Raw genomic sequence first — 20,781 nt, 5'->3', positions numbered from 1 at the left:
CATTATTCAATCATTCGTGCCCTTGCCTTCATGCTTGCTGCCGCTCTATTTTCATAAAGAGTATGACGTCGGTGAGGTGGGGGAAGACTCTGTGAAGTGGATAAAAAATAATTGCAGCTTCAATCTGTGACGTTGCTGAAGTGCAGCCCAATTTTTTGATCACACCAGCCCGCCCTTTGCGAACGAACTCAACTCGAAAAACCTTCCTTCTCATTCCTTTTCATCATGGAAGCCCCAGCCGATGAACAACTTTATCCAATCGCAGTGCTGGTTGACGAGTTAAAACATGAAGATACTACCCTCAGATTAAACGCCATTCGACGCCTTAGTACCATTGCCTGTGCGCTTGGTCCCCAGCGAACGCGAGACGAGCTTGTCCCTTTCCTTGATGGTGAGAGTTGCAATCCGAGATTTCCGTCCACGTGCATTGCTGATCATTCTTCTTGTATCAGAATCAACTGACGACGAAGACGAGGTGTTGCTGGCTTTAGCTGAAGAACTAGGCAACTTTTCAAGCTGTGTGGGTGGAAACGAGTATGCGCATGTTTTGCTGCGGCCACTGGAAACCCTTGCTGCTGTAGAGGAGACCGTTGTTCGCGATATGGCGGTTGAATCTTTGTGCAAAACAGCAGAACTTCTCAACGAACAGCAAATGGAAGATCATTTCGTCCCTCTGGTCAAAAGACTAAGCTCTGGCGACTGGTTCACCAGTAGAACCAGCGCAGCTGGTCTATTTGCAGCTGGCCACACCAAGCTTTCACCTGCAACAGTAGATGACATGAGAAAGTAAGTGCTGTTGGATTCATCATGAAGATATCCTCCATCCATGCTGACTTGGTCTATTTCTTGACATATAAAAAAAGACTGTTCGCTCGATTGGCACATGATGATACACCTATGGTGCGAAGAGCTGCTGCAAAGTCTCTTCCTGTAAGTCATATTTTTTGGCAGTTCGATCTTTTGTCTGCTCCAACTTATTGAGACCTTTCCCCTGCACTCCGCATTTAGAAACTGGCCAATGTTCTCAGCAAAGAACAGCTTTTATCCGACCTTATCCCCCTAATTGATTCTTTGTCACGAGATGAACAAGATTCTGTTCGATTACTTGTAGTAGAGGCGGTCATATCCATTGCCGAGAAGCTTGATCCAGAAGAGACAAAAATACACCTACTCCCCATTCTCAAGAATATGATCAGTGATCGTAGCTGGCGAGTGAGATATATGATTGCTGAGAAATATGTAACAGTAAGTCATGCTCATGTTAGGTAACTGTTCGTTCCAAGCCTCTTAAACGTCCACCCCTTCCTAGTTATCAAAGGCCGTTGGCGACGAGATTGTCAAATCCGACCTCATCACCAGTTTTGTACAAATCTTAAAGGACAACGAAGCCGAAGTGCGGACCGCAGCATGCAGCCAGTTACCTGGATTTGCAGGTTTGGTTGACAGAGAGGTGGTTCTAGGAACATTTGTTGCCTGCACTAAGGATCTCATCACCGACACTGCTCAACAAGTCCGTGCTATGCTCGCCACCCATATCAGTGGTCTTGCCCCCATTCTAGGAAAAGAACAGTGAGTGTCGATTGAGAGTGCTATTTCAGCCATCCACCAGGTTCACTCATATTGCACCCCGCTAGAACTCTGGAAAATTTGCAACCCCTTTTCTTACAGCTTTTGAAAGACGAATCGTCCGATGTGCGACTTAATATAATTCGTCAACTAGAACAAGTTAATAATGTCATTGGAATTGAAATGCTCTCGCAATCCATTCTTCCTGCTGTTGTGGAGCTGGCAGAAGACAAGCAGTGGAGAGTACGTTTGGCCATCATCGAGTACATTCCAACCTTGGCACGACAGCTTGGACCAGATATGTTTGACAAGCAGTTAGGCACCATGTGCATGTCATGGTTAGCCGATCCCGTGTTCTCTATCCGTGAGGCTGCCATTGTTAATCTTAAACAGCTCATTGAAGTGTTTGGTTCCGAGTGGGCTACTGCCACTGTTATACCTCAGATAGCAAGGATGGCTGCTGATACAAACTACTTGCACCGAATGACCACCCTCTTTGCCATTGCTACCATCGCTCCTACGCTGGATTGCAAGTTATTGGATGAAAGCGTCTTACCCATAGTACTTTCCCTCGCTGATGATCCAATACCTAACATTCGATTCAATGTTGCCAAGACTTTGGAAGCCCTGGTTCCCTTGCTCAAGCAGTCTGATGATACGGCCGAGCATGTCGACAACAAAATAACTCCAGTTCTCAATAAACTCGGGGATGATACGGATAGTGATGTCAGGTACTTTACTCATAAGGCTCTCCTAACAGGTAAGCAATGAGGCGAAGGACCACGCAATAACGTTGATTGACTTTATGGCTGACTCAACCTATCCATAGTTCAATAGATTTTTTGTTTTCTCTCTTTCACTATTCATATTTTCTCTCCGTTTCTTTCTTTTTTTGTCTCGCTTCCGCACCTCAACTTACAGTATTACATTACCAAATAAAACCCGTCAAAGCGAAGCGTATTGTTTACCATCTTCTCTATGGGCCGAAAGTACATCAGTTTATGACGAGGTTTATAGGCTAAACGTCATGTCTACTAATGTTTGCCTTCAACGGCGTGTAACCAAATTATCAGGCCACTTTTCTCACAGCGCGCCCGCATTGATGGTGGTGGTCTTATGCTGCTGGACAAGCAAACGGGAGGGTTACCCCCAGAACTGAAATTCCAGATCTTTCGACATCTCGATATCTCAGACTTACTGAATGCAAGTGCCTCATGTAAATTCTGGTACTTGGCATTGTGCGATGAAGTCATATGGGAAGCAGCTTATGCCAAGTTGACAAGAGGGTATCCAATACACCAGTTCGTGGTGACCGACTGCGTAAGAAGCGTGACGCGACCCAAGTTTGTTCAACTCGATGGCTCGGAAGACCTCAGCGCACAGTGGCTAGACGACTGGACTCAGTCCTGGAAACAACGCAGCGTCTTTGCCGTCCATGTTCTTAATATCCAACGAGAGGTCACATCGGCAGCACAACAAAAGACAATGATGTTTGATCCACCTAAATCGACACCCTTGTACTCAGCCGCCTTCATACAAAACATCGAGACAGCTCTTGGCGCTCCGTTTCCTATCGACTTTGTTCTGTATCTTTTGTATTTTTCTCCTTATCTCACCTTTTCGGCCTTTGATAGCCATCCGCCTTGCGCATTAGCATCCGGACCCATATTCCAACAGGAACCCTGGTGGAAATCAACCAATGCCATCATTCAATTCAGTACGGTATACCCTTCTAGCAAACGGCTGGAGGACTTGTCCCAAGCAGCTATTGAGTTTATGTACTCGACCCGGATGGCATGCTTTGGACTGGCGGATTGGACATTTGGATTTCCGACCAAGGAGTTCTTGACCCTGCTGCTGGACGCCAATTGGAATCTTCAAGGTCAGTTACCAGGTGTGATCAGCCGACATGGCCTGCGCGTGGATTTTCAAGGCATGAAGAGTGGAATTGGTAAAGTGTTTCGACAAACCCAGGAGAACAAGACCTATGAACTTTGCTGCATCGCCGAAAGCTTCACCGACTACCTTATCCAATATGTCGCTACCGCCATTACCACCGGTTACTTGCCGTCTTGGACGCTTATGGGCTACAATGACCTGATGAGCACATTACCCCGGTTGGACGGACTCCCTGTGTCGATCTTGATTCCTCAAGCCCAAGACTGGAGCATTGCTCATTATTTGCCTACTTATTACTCCCAGGAGATGATCTGCAGGTTCCCTAGTTACGAAGCCCACGTCTATTACGATTCCTATGCCGACCATCTCTCTTGGCTAACCGCCGAAGCGCTTGATAACCCTGACCACGTTCATCTGCCTGATCCTCCCGTCCACATAGCCAATGGCTTTTATACCCGGCGATGGCAACCCTACTTGCAGTTCGTTGTATCCCAAAATGGAATTGATGTTCCAAACAGTTTACTTGAGCTGGAGGAGCTTTCAGTATCACAACCTGCAAGTCAACATATCAATCAAGACATATACCGACTTGAGCGGCAATTGATAGACGATTGGATTCAAACCTCGCCAAGTAAGTTTACTTGGCATGTTTGCCACATCAGATTGGACAAGTCATTGATTTTACTTCCACGTTAGATACGGTGAAAACCTGTAAATATAAAAGTGATACAGAGCTACAAGAAATACAACGCAAAACAGATAGACTGCAAAGCGAGGTGTTCCAACTATTTACCCAGCGGCTGCCGTTTATCCTTTATTATAGCCAGCACATCGATGGTCTCTGCTATCTCCATACGTACAAGCACTTTTTGGATCATCTGGAATGCCTTAAAAGTAGAAAGTTCAAGTACAATGCCCTCGACCTTGATTTTGTGGAAGACAGGTTTCGGTATCTCCTTAATTGGATGCGAGGTGTGTATTTGAATCATCGATACTATATCGACTGGCAACCGGGTATAAACGACGCATCAGAATCCACCCTAGACTGGTCGGAAGTTGCTGTTAGAGCCAATAGCCTTGTAAGATAAAGCACTTAAAATAAATGAAAGTGAAGGGAAGTAAAGGTCCGTTGGGGGAACCCTCCAGTAGTTAAAGCCAATGTTGCCTGCACCATCCTGAACATTGGGATAATTTTCATTCACAGTCACCCAGAAATTTTTCCAGGACAGCCCTGACAATTTCCAACATTTCCTCATTCAAAGACAAAACACCATTCGTCATGTCAACACAAAGAACAGTTGCTTTGGGAGCCTATAGAAACTTGCTCAAAGCTCAAAAGCAAACTTTTGGAGGTAAGTACTCGCTTGAGGCTATTCTGGCCACGGTGTGCCTTGCATAGAGATAATCAGTGTGTATTAACCTATCCTATTCTATTCTAACCAACCTCGCTCGTAACCTACCACATTCAGCCGATGTCGTCGCTCTCAATGGTAAGCATTGACATCTGTCCTCCGAGCAATTCTCCTACAGTGTAACGGTCATACTGAACATTTATCTCCTTGCCCTGACAGCCGCCCGTGCAAAGACCTATGTGGAATTCAACAATAGCAAGAATGAGACAGACCCAAATGTCATAGAAGAGGTAACAGTTGTTTCAACAGCTCATAGTAGCTTCATAACATAGTATCCTAAACACATTGCTGGTCCCAGAAAATTACCTTGGCAAATCAAGTTGCTTCCATCCTCAGAAGCAACATCGTACAGGGTGTTAGAAAGGAGGAAGAAGTCGACACTGATATCTACAAACTCAAGTTCCACCCTGGCATTGAATTGGGCGACAACGACTCAATACGGAATTCCAAGGGCAGCCATAGGAAGAGTAAGAAACAGAAAGCATCTGGCGGTTGCTGTGGCGGACACTAGATTTTGGAGGTCAAGGTTTAAGGGGGTAGCCTGCGTTTGAATGGCACGGTGACAAGCTGAAGGAGGTTCTCCAAAGGGAGTGCAAATAGGGGAGCTTAGAGATTTGGATTTCAAAAAAAAAAAAAAACGGTTTACCTAGGTAGTCTCTTTTTGTAAACAAGAAGCCTATCATATTTCTTTAAAGAATACACACTTTCGCTTTGTACATATCCAACATTGTATGTCTCCTACCCCTGTGTGTTGTCTGCGGATCACTGACGGTTGGATTTCTCATTGTCAAGTTGATCAAATGGAGTCACACCAAGGATCGACAGGGAACGTCGATCTTGGGATAGTTGGTATTATGGGATGAGTTGCTATCGCTTAAGCGAGCGATTGGCCTTGAAGCCCATTATTAAAAATGGGAATTCCGTACGTTCACGGACTTTTACTCCATTTAACAGTTTCTTTTGCTTTTTTTTTTGTTGGTTGTTTGGGTCTGTCATTGTCCACCTTTCCCTTTTGTCATCGATGAGGACGCTTAGACCCATTCTAGTTCCTACTGAGACCACCAGTAGACTGACACCAGCTCTACCATCACCATCAAGAAGCCCATCGTCACCGGCCAGCACAGAAATCTCTTCCGCACCCACGCTTGTCGCTTCTCCAGCACGTCGTGTGCGTAGACATCGGTCAATATGTTCCAATCAAACCGATACAGCAACCACCACAACCACCATGATTGAGCCATCGCTATGGCATATACAGCTGACGGAAAGTATCTTGTCTAGAGTATCGACGCCTAGTTTAGATCGTCAGTCCAACGATGGTCCAATATCAGTTGGAAGGCGTCATAGCAGTCCTGCCATCGGGGCTGCCTTGTCTTCCAAGTCAATTCCATCGTTACCTGAGCCTGCCATCACTCGAGCCCGCTCCAGTGCTGCCAAGGTATCGCCAGCCCCCGCCATCTCCATCCAATTCGATTACCGTGAAAATGACCGCTCCTTCTCACGATGGTTAGAACGGAATCACTATGGAAACTTGAATCAAACCATCACACCTAAAGCTTCAGCATCGTCACTCTCTACTCTTGGTCACTTTGACACTTATGTAGATCAGCGTTTTTCACGTATCCAAGATGAAGTCAAGTGTATAGACAAAGTCAGCTACCATTATCAAGGCACGGATACTCCAGATTCAATGTGCACGTATGGGCTTGGGCTGTTCATGATGGGGTTTATCCTACCGCCTGCATGGTGGATAGGAAGTTTTTTACCACGGAAGCCTCAAACAGACATGGAAAAGAAATGGCGAAGGATGAATCGGCTCATGTCGTTTGGATTCTCCCTGGTCGTCCTCACCACCATCTTGACCATTGTCATTATCTGGCGATTTGAGCGAACTTAGATCATCTATTACTACTCCTCGTCTCGCCCCTAATTCGCTTTGCTGCCTGACGGAAACCCCTAACTCAGCTTCCTAGCCCTAGCTTCTTCTGCTAACCACTGTAACACACTCAAACCACCTGTACCATTTCTTTTTCCACTTCATCTTCTATTGGTTCATACTCATAAGCGCAGACTTCTAATTTTTTTATCAACCTTTAAAAAATAACCCAAAGTAAAATGCGTCGCTCGCATTCTAATCAATCTACCTACTACTGCTTGCATGAATTGCATCTGTGCTGCTGCTTCATATATAACCCAAAACAACAACCAAAAAGATATGTAGCCATGCAACAATTGAATTGCATTGGATTTAAATTAATCTTTGTACATTATTTATAGAGCACCCATTCCCAAGAGATGAAGGGGTGCAAAAAAAGTCTTTACATGGCACCTTACAAGTTTCTATCTGTTATTCTAACCAGTGATTGCCATCACGTCATGCCTGAGCCGTCATCTGTATCGGAGCCGCTGCCAGCCGATGTAATGTGTCGTTTGTTGGACCGTCCGGCTACTTTCCGTCGCTTCATGGGATCGCCATCCTCTTCCCGCGGTGACCCAAAAGCAAACATGTCCTGTTCGCCGTGACTTCTTCTGGAATGCCCACTATCGCTTTGACCAGACTGAAGTGGCAGCATGCTTACGTCCTGGCCACTGTTGTTCCTTCCGCACTGAATAGACGGCGATGGGAACAAAGGCTCCTCCTGTTGTTCGATCGATGGTGGCGCGGGTCGCTGAGATCGATTCGCAGTCATCCCAGACCGACCGGAGAGATGGGAAATGTTAACGGACGACCTCGTGATGGACACATCGTCTTGTGTGCCAGAATACGCATTCAACTCGGGAACTGGTCTCGTCAACAACACCATATCAAATATGGTGTTTTCCGTGTGCTGAACACTGAAGACAATGGGCTGTCCGGCATCGTTAAAAAAGGCAGATACCGGCTCCCCCAACATCTCTGCGTACGACACCACTGTCTATAAAACATTGTGATTGAGTCAGCACACACAGACAGCCATGTAAAAAATCAGTTGAACCTATGGAAACGAACCTTGAAGTCTTTGATGCTAAGGGTAAGCATGGTATCAGATGCCGTTTCGTACAGATCAAACTGATCCATGTTGAGTGAGACTTCGATCTGGAACGGCCTTGAGTCCACAGCTGTAATACATCCATCAGTAATCGTGTTAGCGTCGAACAGATCGGTTCCTCAGAACGCTTACATGTATCCATAGTTACGGAGGGCGATCCAGCGTTGCGAAGTTTCATATTGAAACGAGAGCACACAAATACAATCTCTTCCACTTTGGAATTGAAAAAGTTGAGGTATTCTCGAAGATAACCAGGCTTGATGACAAATCGGCTGGCTGCGTCTTTGCTATACTGGATATTGGGTAGATGTGTTTGTGCGAACGGCATGCTTTTCGTGCGGCTGAAGCCTAGGAAAAATGAATTAGGGCTACGCCGCCGCAATGTAAGGTATGCTTAGCAACGCCGTACCTGAATGACCAAGGGGACCGTTTCGTTTTACACTTATACGACATGGTCTGAATTCATCGTCCGTCGAGTGTGAAACGCTTGATGCGCCTTCCAGTTTGATTTCAATGCTGTTCAATATCTTGGTCTGCTTTTTGAACAGCGCCGCAAATCCCTAAAAGTCAGGCGTGTCCTCCATTAGCTTGCTAATTCAAACCCGCCCACATAGAGTCACCCTTCGTCCGTTCTCTTTACCTTGATAGCAATTTGGCAGACCAAGACCGACTCCATGGGCTGGTCCCTCTCCTTCCGTACCTGATATTTCTCGAAAAATGCATACGATATGTACACCTTGCCTAACGTGGTCACGGAAGAATTGACCATAGACAATACCAACTGCAAAGGAAATTCAGTATGTAAGCATGTATGTCCAATACCGCTGTGCTAGGCAAGACATCAGCTTACCTGACCACGATGAGCTTCAAAGTGCAATTCATCGCCAATGCCTCCTAATGTCGTCAAAATGGTGGCGAACGCTGGATCAGAAGGCAATGGAGGTTAAGGCATTGTTTGAAGTAATCGTTATCAATAGCGAGGAACATACTTTTAATGTCGTCTCCGGGAATACTAGCGAGAAGGCTCATTTTTTGTCGTGGTTGACGCGAACATTTCACCACTGTTCCAGGATAGGGAACTAAGTTGGCAATTTTTTTTTGGGCTCCCGACTTCCTCGCAAAGTAGTTGCTTCAGGTCGAATGTTCAGCCGAAGCCCGCGGCTAAGAAGTATCCGCCACCTCAAATTCGTGCCTTCTGTCAGGGGACTTTGTACTTACAGTGTTGGTGTTAAGATTTTTCTGCGCACTGTTGTATATTTTGGTTAGGCTTCAAGCGCAGTATCAGAATACAAGTCCGTCTGGCGAACAACAGAACATGCAGTGATATCATTGTATTCTGAAACTTGTGCAACAAAATGGTGTTATGTAAAAGCTGCTAGTAATGGTGCCAACAACCGAGCGACCCAGTCATCCTCTTCAGTAAATGTACATGCAGAAAATGCAAGAGGATCCCTATGGACCATATTTAGCATAATACTTTAAGGGTAGGCTTCCCTTCCCCACTTTACAAACGCCAAAGAACAGTTCTTGAAATGGAGCATCAGCCATATTCATTGTGACTGACCCAGCGTTGTGGTCAACAACTGTGCGTGTGCAGTGGATCACAGCATCAAATACTCGAACTAGCACTAGAGCTTTCAAAGTAACTGATGTCTCATGCATGTACTAAACCACATAACGTGAAGATCCCAGAACCTCTTTTACATAGGATGTGCGTGATGGTAAAGCGTACCACTGATTGCAAGGTGAGGAAACCAATGGCATGACTTCCATTTATTTTTGTTAACGTCAATTAATCGTGTGAGACCGCAAAGTTATGCACAGCCACTGCATTAGACTGTAAAGCAATGAAAGTAGAAGCCACTTCTACCAACGTTGATGAAAGGCCATCGGCTCAGAAAACGTCATCGTGCATTTGTGTGTCTTTCTGCTTCCATGCTTCATACATTTTCTTCTGGTGGTAAGGTTTCGGCTACACAAGAAATTTCTCGATATTTTAGACTAGTGTTTACTATGTTAAACTAGCACATTACTGCCATAGTGACTTGAAATACCCCATACATTCCCTTGCTTGATTCGCGGGATACAATTTCACTGGATATCAGCGAACTATGAAGCTATGTCGCCGCTTGATTTGACAGTGTTAAAGGTGGTGGTTCAAAATAAGTGTGGCTTTGGATAGGACTAATAATTTGCGTGGGGGGGGGACGCCAAAAAAAAACAGTGCATGCTAGTCGCGTCACCAGGCCCAACGCTAGCACGAAGATAGTACATCCAAGAATAGAATTATGAAATAGAGCAGGAAACAACTTCCATAAATTGAGATGATTTCTCCATCCTGGTAAAGTCATCTTTGACAACAATGAAATATATGAACCCTTTTCATGGTTTCTCATCTATCGTGCTATGGTTGGCACTAGCGTCATCCATGATAGGCGGTGTATTTGGCGTTGGCGTGTCACCCTCCATGGTTGGCTCTCCAGTGAAAATGTCATCTGGAGGAGGATCTTATGGCAGAATCATTAGGTTATCAACAGGCCAGCTGCTGGGTATCCATACAACCATTTCGGGCAGTGACCGTTCCCTTACAGTATGCCAAAGTACCGACAATGCACTCTCGTGGACTGATATTGGAACGGTCACGAAGGGCAATGCGGATATAGGTAACGGTTTCCTACTAGAACTACCCAATACCACCGGCGCGGCAAATCCAAGAATACTGGCAGCATTTCGCAATCATTCTTGGCTTAGCGGCCCAAACAACATCACGTACTTTCGCATGGTATATATGCTTGTTCCTTTTCATATTGCATTTGGCAAACCACCCTTTTGACGTTTTATGTGTGTATAGACTGTTTGTTTTAGCGATGATTTAGGGAAAACATGGCAGTTCCTTAGTCAACCAGAGGGTAAAAACCCACCGAATGGCCTTTGGGAGCCATTTATGCGAATAGCTCATGATGGAAGCCTTCAACTATACTATTCCCGAGAAAATTCTCAGACGGACCAAGATATTGTTCGTCATATCTCGAAGGATAATGGAAAGACGTGGGGTCCCATGGTCACCATTGCTGGTGCGACCACTCATGGCAGAGATGGAATGCCTGGAATAACGGAATTCGACACCGGGTCTGGCAAACGATTGCTGTGCATATTCGAAACGACACAAGATGGCCCATTCCATGTCAAATCCGTCACGTCAGATGACGACGGTATTACTTGGGGAAATCGGTCGGTCGTGTATGTCCCCACCGGCACCAACAACAATGCTGGCTCTCCGCAAGTCGCTACCTTAGGCGGAAATGTCCTGGTTGCTATCTTTATGACGGACGAAGACTTGTCTCCTCACAAATGGATACAGGGAGCTGGCGTAAAATCGTTGGTGTCAACCGACGGAGTGAACTGGACTAACAAGCTCTCGGTTTCACCTCCACAATCAAATTGGCCAGGCATTGTTCCCTTGAACGACAACGAGTTTATCACTACCTTTGATCATGCTGGTGGTGTCCAAACACAAGCACTCAAATTATCTTGATAGGATACACAGCTTTAATCTCCAAACAGCTTTTGAGAAGAAGTGTAATAAAGTAACTGATATTGGGTGCTCTCCAGTTACTAAGTACATCGTCTGTAAGATATGAGTGAGTGAGAGACAAAATATCAATTTGGCAATGAGCCGAACATGACACCATTCTTGTCCTCAAATGGTACCATTCTCTTGCTTTGTTAGTTCATTCAGTATCCGTCTCAAAGGACTAGTAGCATGCTGTGTTTTTACATTTTGTACAACGTCATGTCCTTTGTTCCAACCATACGGGAGCCGTTTAAAGACGACGCCAACGGAAAAACTTGTGCCACAAATGCTGAAAAGGTAATTGACACACTATGAATACTCTAGCACACAACATTCGTTCGCATTACACTCTGTGTAACTTTTTAGGGAATCTCTATGGGAAAGATAGAAAAAATTTCGTTTCAAAGTCTTTATTAAAGAGCATATAAGCAGCAGATGCAATACCATCGCTCGAATATTCAACATAGCATTGACAGAAACGTTTTTAGGCTATAGCAAGATCAGAGTGCGGACAATGAGCATCCGATGATACTGTATGTAAATTCAAGTTCTTCTTACTTTATTACTTCAGGTAGCATCACACATATGAGCTCATATATCAATACTACATCGTTTGCATTTAAATTAAATAAGTGTACAGAAAAGCAAATGGAATCAACGTATTCTGAGTAGCTTCTCGATTGTTTGTTCGAAAGTATTGTGACTGTCTCTCGGTCGTCGGCGAAAGTTTTCTGACGAAGATACCCGATGTTTCAGGTCAATCAAACATCATGAATCAGGCACCGCTTCGGCAAGGTTTCGCTTATTCGGCCGAACCAAATTGATATTCCTTCACATCCTATGGTGGTCCGCAGCTCAGTGTGGTTTGGACGATAGATCAGGCGGGCATGGAGAATGAAAACCGGCTATGGTATTTCCCTGGATTAAAAATCTTTCATGCGTTGCGGCCGGAAAAGCTATGATACCAAAACAGGAATTTGAGTTTGCCAAACTGCGGTTGCGGTGCAAACATTTTCCGAAAATTTTCCAATATAAAGACCAGTTGGATTTTACGCAGATCATATTCAGAACCCAGTATGGCGGAAAAGTCATTGAAAACATTAGAGGCAGCGCCTGACCAAATCGACAATGACGAACAAACAATAGACCCTGCACCAGACGCATTAGCTCCTTCCACCACCCGGGCAAGCGCAAGCGTTCCGTATTCTGCGTTCACTCGCAGCCGAAAGCAAGTCATTGTTGCTATTGTTGCCCTCGCTGGAGTCGCCTCAACACTCTCGGCTAACATTTACTTTCCGGCTCTCAATGCGATTCAAGAGGTAAGTGCCATGCCCATTTTGGTGGACTTGGAGATCTCATGTCGGCAAGGGAATCCCACTTGAACTCACTGACTCTTCCCACAGGATTTTGGAACCACAGCTGAAATGATAAATTTGACGATATCGCTTTACATGGTTCGTATTTTCAAACGCAATTTTGGCTCCATTGATACGAAGAGGTCATGATGACTCAATACAATTCGCCACGTGAGATAGGTTTTTCAGGGGCTTTCACCTTCATTATGGGGATCATTAGCGGACCAGTGGGGTAGACGGCCGGTTTACCTATGTACGATGGTCATTTATCTTGGTGCCAACGTCGGCTTGGCCTTGTCTCCCAATTATACCGCTCTGCTGGTTTTGAGAATGTTGCAAGCTTTTGGTTCCAGCTCTGTTATTGCCATTGGTAAGTGGTTGTTGGTGCTTTATGTCGTAGTGTATATCTTATGGCCTTTTATGATTGACATGATGATCGCGTACCTAGGTGCTGGATGTATTGGTGATATCGCTAGCCCGTCCGAGTAAGTATTTCTTTGGATTGGTCGTTATGGGTGGCGCATATCGCTAATTGTTGATGATCATTAGGCGTGGCACATATTTTGGCATCTATTCTGTGGGCCCTATGTTGGGTCCTATCATTGGTCCTATCATTGGCGGTGTTATTGTAAGTAGCTAGCTTTGTGTACCATGTTTTTTTCGAATCGCAACCTTGTGACTGAACATGTTACTCTCACGTTAGGCTCAAAACTTGGGATGGCGATGGATCTTCTGGCTGCTCACCATCATTGCTGGAGCATTGTTTTTCTTGGTCCTCTTCCTCTTGCCCGAGACACTTCGATCATTAGTTGGTGATGGATCAGGGTATGCAAACCCTACGCCAACACAATGGTTGCAGGCCAAAGCTTTACGAAAAGATACCCCCGAACCAATCACTCCCAGTGGACAAAAGAGTCGATTCCTTCAACCTCCCAAACTACTCCAGCCTTTGCAATATATCTTTTATCCGGATGTCGCCGTGTGCTTGTTCTGCAACGGCATTCCTTACGCTGTCTTCTACTGCGTACTCTCAAGTACATCGTATCTTTTTGAAACCATCTACGGATTGAACGAACAACAAATTGGTCTATGCTATATTGCCAATGGCGTCGGTTGTATTCTCGGTGGACTGATCATAGGAAGAGTGCTTGATCGTGACTTTCGAATCACTGCGGAGAAGCATGGATACGACAGCAGCAAATTATCCAGAGGTTCATTGGGTGCTGATTTCCCTATCTTCGAAGCTCGTCTTCGCAGCATCTGGGTACCTCTTTTCTTGTTTGATGGTATGTATTGACTCGTTTGGGTTACTTTTGTGATTAGGCACTGACCACTTGGCTACAGCTCTTATCATCATTTATGGGTTCTTATTGTGGCGCGATGTTTCTCTCGCCGGCATCCTGGTCGTACAGTTCTTCCGTGAGTACTATGGCTTGTATGGAAGTTGGGGGGGGGGAAAAAGGTTCTAACGCTTTAAATGATCTCTTGTAGTCGGTATCTGCGTTACAAGCTTGTTCAATCTTTATCAAACAATGCTCATCGACCTGTTCCCAAAGAACAGCGCCTCCATCACTGCATCCAATAACCTTGTCCGATGTCTCCTGGGGTAAGTTGTTTTCTATAACTTCAGTATTTTAATTGTTTTGAAACATGCATATTAATGCATGCTCAATTTAGTGCTGCATGCACTGCTGCTATCCAGCCCGGTATCACCAGCATTGGCGTCCAGTATATGTTCTTGACCGTCGGATTGATCGTTGTCGCCACCACCCCGGGTATCTTTGTCATGCGCAAGTATGGTCCCAGGTGGCGACGTAACCGAATGGAACAGCAAGCTGCCGCGTTGTTGACAACTTCAGAGAAGGCAGCAACTGATATCACCAAATAGACCAGATTCCCCCCATCATCCTTCTTGTTAATATAATATCCAACTAGAGTGGTTTTCTTCATTTGCGAAAAAGCTTATAATATAATATGATAAAAAATAATAATTTTAGGAGTCGGTCGGTACTATTCTATCGGTGCTTTCTAACCAGTCGATGACAGCTGAGCTCCTTAATGACTTGTTCAAAATTGCACTGAAGGGGAATGACTTGGCTGCCATACGCCGGAATACCCTTGAAGTACAGTGTGTGAGTTGCCAACTGAAAACTGAGATCTAAAACTGTTTATCTTACCTGAATCGATTGCCGCTGCTTAGAGCGAACAATTCTTTGATCAGCCTCCTGGACCTCTCTGTGTGCTCTCTAGAACGGCGTTTTAGTCAGATACCTGCATCTCGGCCAGGCTAATACATCATAAATGTCACTCACCGTAAAGATAGTCGCAAAATTATGGAGCATGCCGAAGAAATCTTCAGATTTGGTTAACGCTGGGTCCTCGCCATAGTAGACATAGAGATCTCTTAGGTCATCGTCAAGTTCCTTGATCATGGAGGTAGCTTGTGACAAGATGGGTTTTGCGTCTAAAAGGAAGTTCTGTAATGAAACATGTGAGCGTATGCACTTTGAACAATCCAGCCAACTAGCTCTTTGAAATTCACCTCCATCGCATCTGTAAATCGGTCAATTTGAGTAACCGATTTCTTTTGAGAGTTAAACCTGATTTCTTGTTCCGTCTGCGTTAGGCCGGCATTCAGAGTGTTCACAGTTGCATGAAGCGACGCAGCAGATACTGTCATGAGAGAAAGGAATAGGTGAGTATAGGCAAGTGCATGAACAAGATGCGCGGACTGCTGTGCTTACATTTTGCTGCTGCTTGGAGGTGAGGAAGCTCATTCTTGAAGTCCAAAAGCATCGGAGCTGTCTTGAGTAAAACTCGCACCAGGTAGTGCAGCAAGGTCTGGACGGCAGCATCTTTGCTATTGTCAGCTTTGGTATCGCCCATCTACACATTAGATAAAAAGTTAACCCGGCGCGCAGCAAATGTTTGTGTGTGAACGCCCGCTCACCTTTAAAAGAGCATCAAGTCGAAACCCATATGCATTTCCACGCATGGTCGAACTGTTAAGGTAGTTTCCGATCAAGAGTATAATCTAGGTAGACAAACGAGTTCTTCTCAGTATGCTGACCATGAAAAGAAAGATGGGCTTTCGTTTAGCTTACCTGTAACAACTTTTTGAATTTGGACGCTGATTTTAATTCCGATGTAGCTTGTCGAATGGTTCTTATATCCTAAAACGCAATAAGGTGTGTGTCAGTCTGATGGCGCCTGTCAGTTGCAACCAAATTCTTCGGATTGTACCGGTAGGGTCTCTTTCATCTCTTGATTGAATTTTCTTCGTAAGATCATACACGCTATCCTCTCCGATAAGCGTGGAACAAACATAATCTGAACGAAGAGTCAGTCTCGTAAATTCTGGCGTATGCATTCTACGTCTCTTATACTCACAGAGCGAAAGTATCTTTCAGCATCGCCGAGAAGCATGGGGTCACCTTCAAATCCCTTCACAACCTCAATCTATCACAGAGAATCAAAGAGATGTTTAAGACGGTGCCAGTAGAATCAGTCACTCCAATTTCAACAGACGTTACCTCCTCCTTCGTGGGTATATATTGCTTAATTGATTTTAAATTATCAACGTTGAGCTTGTCGTCATCAATGTGCCAAATGGCATCTCGGATTTCAGGGTATGAAAGTTTGAGTCGAGCCAACATGATGGCTGATGAGCGATATCAGTGACATTGTCTGCTTTTTTTCTTACTGCTTCAAACCACGTGTGCTTACCAATGTTATTGGCGCGGTTAAACTCAAGTAACGTAACTAAGGGTGACTTGCGAACCATCTGAGCCTTGGTATAATCTCCTCCTTGATCTATTCAGACATATATCATTGATCACTACAACGCACTGTATGAGCTATGAAGATGACTTAAGTTGTTGTGCCTTACCTTTCTTTTGACCCACGCCAAAAAGGTTCTCGATTTCCGCAATGTCAATATTGACCTTGGCTGCCATGAGCATCACATCGCTACGTTTGGCTGCAGTCATTCTAGCCCCTTCAACGACACTGTTTCGATTTACCATCAAAATGTCTCCCCACACAGTGCCTTGAATACGCTCACGAGTCAGCTTGGACCAGAAGAATTGCTAAAAGCGAGTCAGCGCCAGTCATAACTCAGGGTAGTGTAATACATTTTCACCTACTTTTGTTGTTGCTCTCGGCATAGAGCAAGCTTCATCTCTGGGCATATCCGGTACATTTTGATTAGATTGCTTTTGCGTCGACATTCTGTTCAGCTTCTTGCTATTATTTGACAGCATTGACTGAGAAGTCTCCACTAGAGACTGCAGAGAGGAAAAGTAGAGGTTGACGTCCACAGGATGATGGTATTTGCTGTGTCTTTTGTTGGGAGACTGATAGTGAGTCACTGAGAGAGAAGAGGTTACGGGAGGGGCTGACGGCGGTGGTGGTGGCGGTGGAGGAGGTGGAGGTGGAGCAACGGTTTTGCTAGTCAGAGAATTAGAGGCTTTGGGCTGTGATGAACAGTTGCAGCTATGTGCTCCACTGATCTTTCCCTGTAGTTCACCAATGGTTTGCTCCTTTTCCGATAACTCGCCTTGTGCCTTGGATAATTTCATGAGAAGTTCATTTTTCTCTCTTCTTATCTTCGCCAGTGTTTCGTTACATTGTAAAAGCTGCTCTCGTGTATCACTCATCATATCTCGCAGAGATTGAAGTTCTTCTAGCTCCCCTTTGGATGTTTCATCTGCATTTTTCGTTAATCCAGTGGTTGTAATTTTTCCTATAATGGGCTGAGCGCTTTTTATGAACACCTTAAATGCGCTTTGGTAATCTGTTTCACATCGTTGTAACATTAGCTTTCTGCTGCATTTTGCCTACACAATGATACATGGTGAATGCCAAACCTTCGTCTTGGGTCTTCGTCATAGCTGCAGTGAACATATTAATGATGGTCCAAATGTCGGATTCCTTTCGATTTCCATGCTTCCCGAGTTTGAGGATATTGGTGATGCAATCAATGACCTGGAACTCGAGTTCTGGATTGACAGAATAACGTTTCAGTTCTTGCATAACCATCTCGGTAGGGTGCCTGTGAAACAAAACCTTGGTTAATGCAACCCTAAAATAAATGCCAAAGCGTAGGCATGTATCGGTTAATTCCTAACAACTTACATATGCCAGATACTTTGTCGCTTTATTTTGACTGAATGGCGAAAGGCCTCTCTATCGGCGTTTCGAGCATCTACATATGTCTTGATCTTCTCTCTTAGCGAATCCGGTGGTGAAGATCGCAAAAGTACCTTGAAAAGAGTGAAATTTTTTTTTAGTACCGGTGCGAGGTATCCTATTATCTTGCAGACAGACAGTCACCTCTATTTTTTCTTCAATGCCACGTCGGTTCATCTCGTTGTCCAACATCATGCGGTCTTCAATTTGATCGGGCATTCCAACTATGGCAATAACGAATCCAAAAGCCGTATCGATGTACTCCCACTCGGTTGAAGTGCCCGGAAGGAGATCATCTGAATCGGCGCACCCCGGTGAACAAAGAGCTACCATTAAATGTTCAAATCGATAGCTCTCTTCAGGTATAGATGACATGGTTTCCATAACGGTTGTATACCCGGGCCATGATTTTCGGCATAAAGCCGTCAGAAGATCTAATGTTTGCGTATAAAGTTTTGTGGCGCTAACGCTCAGTTCGTGGTCGCTGATAAAGGATTTCACCGAACTGCTTGATCTAGATTTTGGCAGTTCTGTCTTTGAGCGCGATCGAGGATGGTAAAGTGAAGACTGCGAAAGCCGGAAAAGGATGTTGGGTCGACTGACGATATTTTGAAAACCGGCCTAAAGAGGAGAACAGTTTTTTTTGTTTTTGGGTACAAAGAAATGAATTGATCTGTTTTATTGATTTCACTCGTTCATATCACATCCATACCTCGGTATTCACAAGTACCCGCAAGCAGCGAACGCATTCCAGTTGTACATTGTGCTCTTTGTCGTTGTTTTTTGCACCTGCCTTTCGTCTGTATTGAAAAATAAATAAAACGATTAATGCCGCGGCAATTGCATTCTACCACATCCCAGTTCAGCGGCTTTACCTCCTCTTGCGTTCTTCCATTCTATCCAAGATATTGCCTAGTGCAGACATTCCATCATTGGCCGTGGCGATAAAGTCATCTATCCAACCCACCTGCATGGTGGATAAAAGAACTCGAAGGGAAACCAGCGTTTCTAAAAGGATGTCTAGCGAGATATGTCTACCGGGTGTCAAAGATGGTCATGAATGGGTTCCGTGTTAGACAATTTATATATCGCTGGGTACCTGTGACTTGTGTTTCCCTTACCGATTCTTCAACCTCTCTACATAATAATAAGGTGTATCTCTCTCTCTAGCTCTAGCTCCTCTATCCTCTACGTGCACCTGCCATGGTGAATTGTTGCTCAAAAGGTGAGTGTAACCAGGTTCGGCATCGGAGACCATTTGATAGGTTTGCTGCCAAGCCATGAAGTCGTACTCAATGGCCATGGAACCTACACGTGACATGCGATTTTGATTGAACTGAGGTGGTGGCATTTTTGACAGGGAGGACGATAGCCGTATAGGAGATAATGGTGATGAATCGCTTGATGTACGTATATCTAATTCATCAACGGATACAGTTGACATAGCGTCAGTGGTGCCATAGTCGTCTAAGGCTCTGTCACTACCTAGTTGAGGTTCTGTAGGTGACTTGGCGTTAGAATTTTTCAGGTGCTCATTTTGTTTGATGAGAAAAAGTTTTCGAGAAGATGAGAGCTGTTTCAGCTTTATTCGCTGACTGGCTTTCATGTTGAGTTCATCCTAATCGAAAAGATATTTTTGGTTTTAGGGCGGGCTAAACTGAAGAGAATGTTGTAGTGTTTCAATGAAATAGTTTACCAGTAGGCCCTCAAATTGGTGATTGATGTTGTTGGTAGCGACAACATCTTCGTCCGCAAAAATATCTTGATTGATTGAATTGCTGCTACTGGATTTTGGTACAATTTTAACACTGTTCCCTATTGAGTTCTGCTGTGATCTTCCCAGCCAGCTGGGTAAAAAATTATGTGAATTATCGAAAAACGATCCAATGCGAGATTGTGAAGTTGCACGATTCATTTTGACTTGGTTTGGTAGCGTAATTGGTGGATTCATAAATCGATTGGTGGTCCTGTTATTGAAGGAGCGAGGTTTGTTGTTCATGGGTGATTGCATAGCGTTAAACGATTGGACTAGGACGGATGACGATAATGATTTTCGTGGCACTGGGTATTGACCCGAATAGACTTCGTCGGTAGTCATTAGAGATAAAGAATGTAATGGGGGTCTACGATAGGTAGTAAAAAAAGAGAATGACTAACAACAAAAGAAAAAGAAAACCTTAAAGTCAATACGTTCACGAAAACAAACTCGTTTGAAGGAGGTTTTGGTAGTGATCGACGTCTAACTCCCCTTACTGCAGCAACATACGGAGGATGCCTTTCTCCTTTCTCATAACCAATTTATGATGATTTTTATATACCAGGCAATACCCTCGTTTTTTCTCTTTTTGTTTCCTTTCATTTCTCGTCAGTCTATGGACAAGGCGAGGGTCTGGCCAAGAATCGCTTTATTATGGAGGTTAGGTTACCGATAAATCGCTTTATGCATCGATTTACCCATATGGCCACATTTATCCATGTGGGAAATGATGACTTGCTTTTCTTTTCCAACAATGCAAGCTTATCATGGCTTAAAATTTTTTTGGCATGAGTTTTTGCATAATACAAGCATTTTGTAACGTCCCTAATTATTGGTAAGATCAACCATTTACGGTAAATGGTTGAAGTTAACTCTATAAGAAGGGCGTATGATATTGATAATATCTTAGTTTCAGGCTACTGACGACATAAACTGCTTTCTCTGGCTGTTTTTATGAGATAATGTCTGGATAGCCTCATTGATTAGTACACTTACTTGT

General features: G+C 44.4%; 8 protein-coding genes across 8 annotated transcripts; 6 read left to right on the top strand and 2 right to left on the bottom strand.

Annotated features, from left to right (window-relative positions):
* The first annotated feature begins 82 nt into the window (after positions 1 to 82).
* On the top strand, positions 83 to 2,551 carry K450DRAFT_246554 (uncharacterized protein). The gene is made up of 6 exons (XM_051589929.1): positions 83 to 391; positions 453 to 786; positions 864 to 930; positions 1,009 to 1,245; positions 1,310 to 1,569; positions 1,635 to 2,551. The coding sequence occupies exons 1-6, from the start codon at positions 226 to 228 to the stop codon at positions 2,335 to 2,337; spliced, it is 1,767 nt and encodes a 588-aa protein (XP_051443588.1). The 5' UTR covers positions 83 to 225; the 3' UTR covers positions 2,338 to 2,551.
* A 102-nt stretch (positions 2,552 to 2,653) lies between these two features.
* K450DRAFT_246549 (uncharacterized protein) lies at positions 2,654 to 4,624 on the top strand. Its single transcript, XM_051589928.1, has 2 exons — positions 2,654 to 4,096; positions 4,162 to 4,624. The coding sequence occupies exons 1-2, from the start codon at positions 2,683 to 2,685 to the stop codon at positions 4,551 to 4,553; spliced, it is 1,806 nt and encodes a 601-aa protein (XP_051443587.1). The 5' UTR covers positions 2,654 to 2,682; the 3' UTR covers positions 4,554 to 4,624.
* A 67-nt stretch (positions 4,625 to 4,691) lies between these two features.
* On the top strand, positions 4,692 to 5,604 carry K450DRAFT_246547 (uncharacterized protein). Its single transcript, XM_051589927.1, has 4 exons — positions 4,692 to 4,817; positions 4,935 to 4,955; positions 5,037 to 5,107; positions 5,176 to 5,604. The coding sequence occupies exons 1-4, from the start codon at positions 4,745 to 4,747 to the stop codon at positions 5,386 to 5,388; spliced, it is 378 nt and encodes a 125-aa protein (XP_051443586.1). The 5' UTR covers positions 4,692 to 4,744; the 3' UTR covers positions 5,389 to 5,604.
* Positions 5,605 to 5,898: 294 nt separating this feature from the next.
* Positions 5,899 to 6,774, top strand: K450DRAFT_281634 (uncharacterized protein; the record flags this gene model as incomplete). The annotated part of the gene is made up of 1 exon (XM_051593407.1): positions 5,899 to 6,774. One exon carries the CDS (start codon positions 5,899 to 5,901, stop codon positions 6,772 to 6,774), a length of 876 nt encoding a protein of 291 aa, XP_051443585.1.
* Positions 6,775 to 7,114: 340 nt separating this feature from the next.
* Positions 7,115 to 9,167, bottom strand: K450DRAFT_246543 (uncharacterized protein). Its single transcript, XM_051589926.1, has 7 exons — positions 8,896 to 9,167; positions 8,757 to 8,827; positions 8,607 to 8,687; positions 8,316 to 8,466; positions 8,039 to 8,254; positions 7,867 to 7,976; positions 7,115 to 7,792 (listed from the first exon to the last, which is right to left on the bottom strand). The coding sequence occupies exons 1-7, from the start codon at positions 8,933 to 8,935 to the stop codon at positions 7,247 to 7,249; spliced, it is 1,215 nt and encodes a 404-aa protein (XP_051443584.1). The 5' UTR covers positions 8,936 to 9,167; the 3' UTR covers positions 7,115 to 7,246.
* A 1,103-nt stretch (positions 9,168 to 10,270) lies between these two features.
* On the top strand, positions 10,271 to 11,533 carry K450DRAFT_246539 (uncharacterized protein). The gene is made up of 2 exons (XM_051589925.1): positions 10,271 to 10,688; positions 10,758 to 11,533. The coding sequence occupies exons 1-2, from the start codon at positions 10,278 to 10,280 to the stop codon at positions 11,439 to 11,441; spliced, it is 1,095 nt and encodes a 364-aa protein (XP_051443583.1). The 5' UTR covers positions 10,271 to 10,277; the 3' UTR covers positions 11,442 to 11,533.
* A 558-nt stretch (positions 11,534 to 12,091) lies between these two features.
* On the top strand, positions 12,092 to 15,077 carry K450DRAFT_246532 (uncharacterized protein). The gene is made up of 9 exons (XM_051589924.1): positions 12,092 to 12,799; positions 12,884 to 12,934; positions 13,016 to 13,205; positions 13,284 to 13,320; positions 13,385 to 13,463; positions 13,539 to 14,121; positions 14,180 to 14,254; positions 14,327 to 14,441; positions 14,513 to 15,077. Exons 1-9 carry the CDS (start codon positions 12,557 to 12,559, stop codon positions 14,721 to 14,723), a joined length of 1,584 nt encoding a protein of 527 aa, XP_051443582.1. The 5' UTR covers positions 12,092 to 12,556; the 3' UTR covers positions 14,724 to 15,077.
* K450DRAFT_246517 (uncharacterized protein) lies at positions 14,787 to 20,161 on the bottom strand. Its single transcript, XM_051589923.1, has 20 exons — positions 19,722 to 20,161; positions 19,147 to 19,643; positions 18,901 to 19,059; positions 18,738 to 18,825; positions 18,170 to 18,646; positions 17,972 to 18,099; positions 17,704 to 17,888; positions 16,981 to 17,630; positions 16,725 to 16,923; positions 16,562 to 16,648; positions 16,369 to 16,496; positions 16,226 to 16,294; positions 16,079 to 16,165; positions 15,940 to 16,008; positions 15,786 to 15,869; positions 15,580 to 15,721; positions 15,378 to 15,508; positions 15,148 to 15,312; positions 15,013 to 15,081; positions 14,787 to 14,952 (listed from the first exon to the last, which is right to left on the bottom strand). Exons 1-20 carry the CDS (start codon positions 20,121 to 20,123, stop codon positions 14,851 to 14,853), a joined length of 3,918 nt encoding a protein of 1,305 aa, XP_051443581.1. The 5' UTR covers positions 20,124 to 20,161; the 3' UTR covers positions 14,787 to 14,850.
* Between the last annotated feature and the right edge of the window lie 620 nt (positions 20,162 to 20,781).

The sequence above is a fragment of the Umbelopsis ramanniana genome (assembly GCF_025399195.1).
Source record: "Umbelopsis ramanniana AG unplaced genomic scaffold K450scaffold_37, whole genome shotgun sequence".
Taxonomy (NCBI): domain Eukaryota; kingdom Fungi; phylum Mucoromycota; class Umbelopsidomycetes; order Umbelopsidales; family Umbelopsidaceae; genus Umbelopsis; species Umbelopsis ramanniana.
Note: the sequence above shows the minus strand (reverse complement) of the source record. Positions and strands in the feature narration are given on the sequence as shown.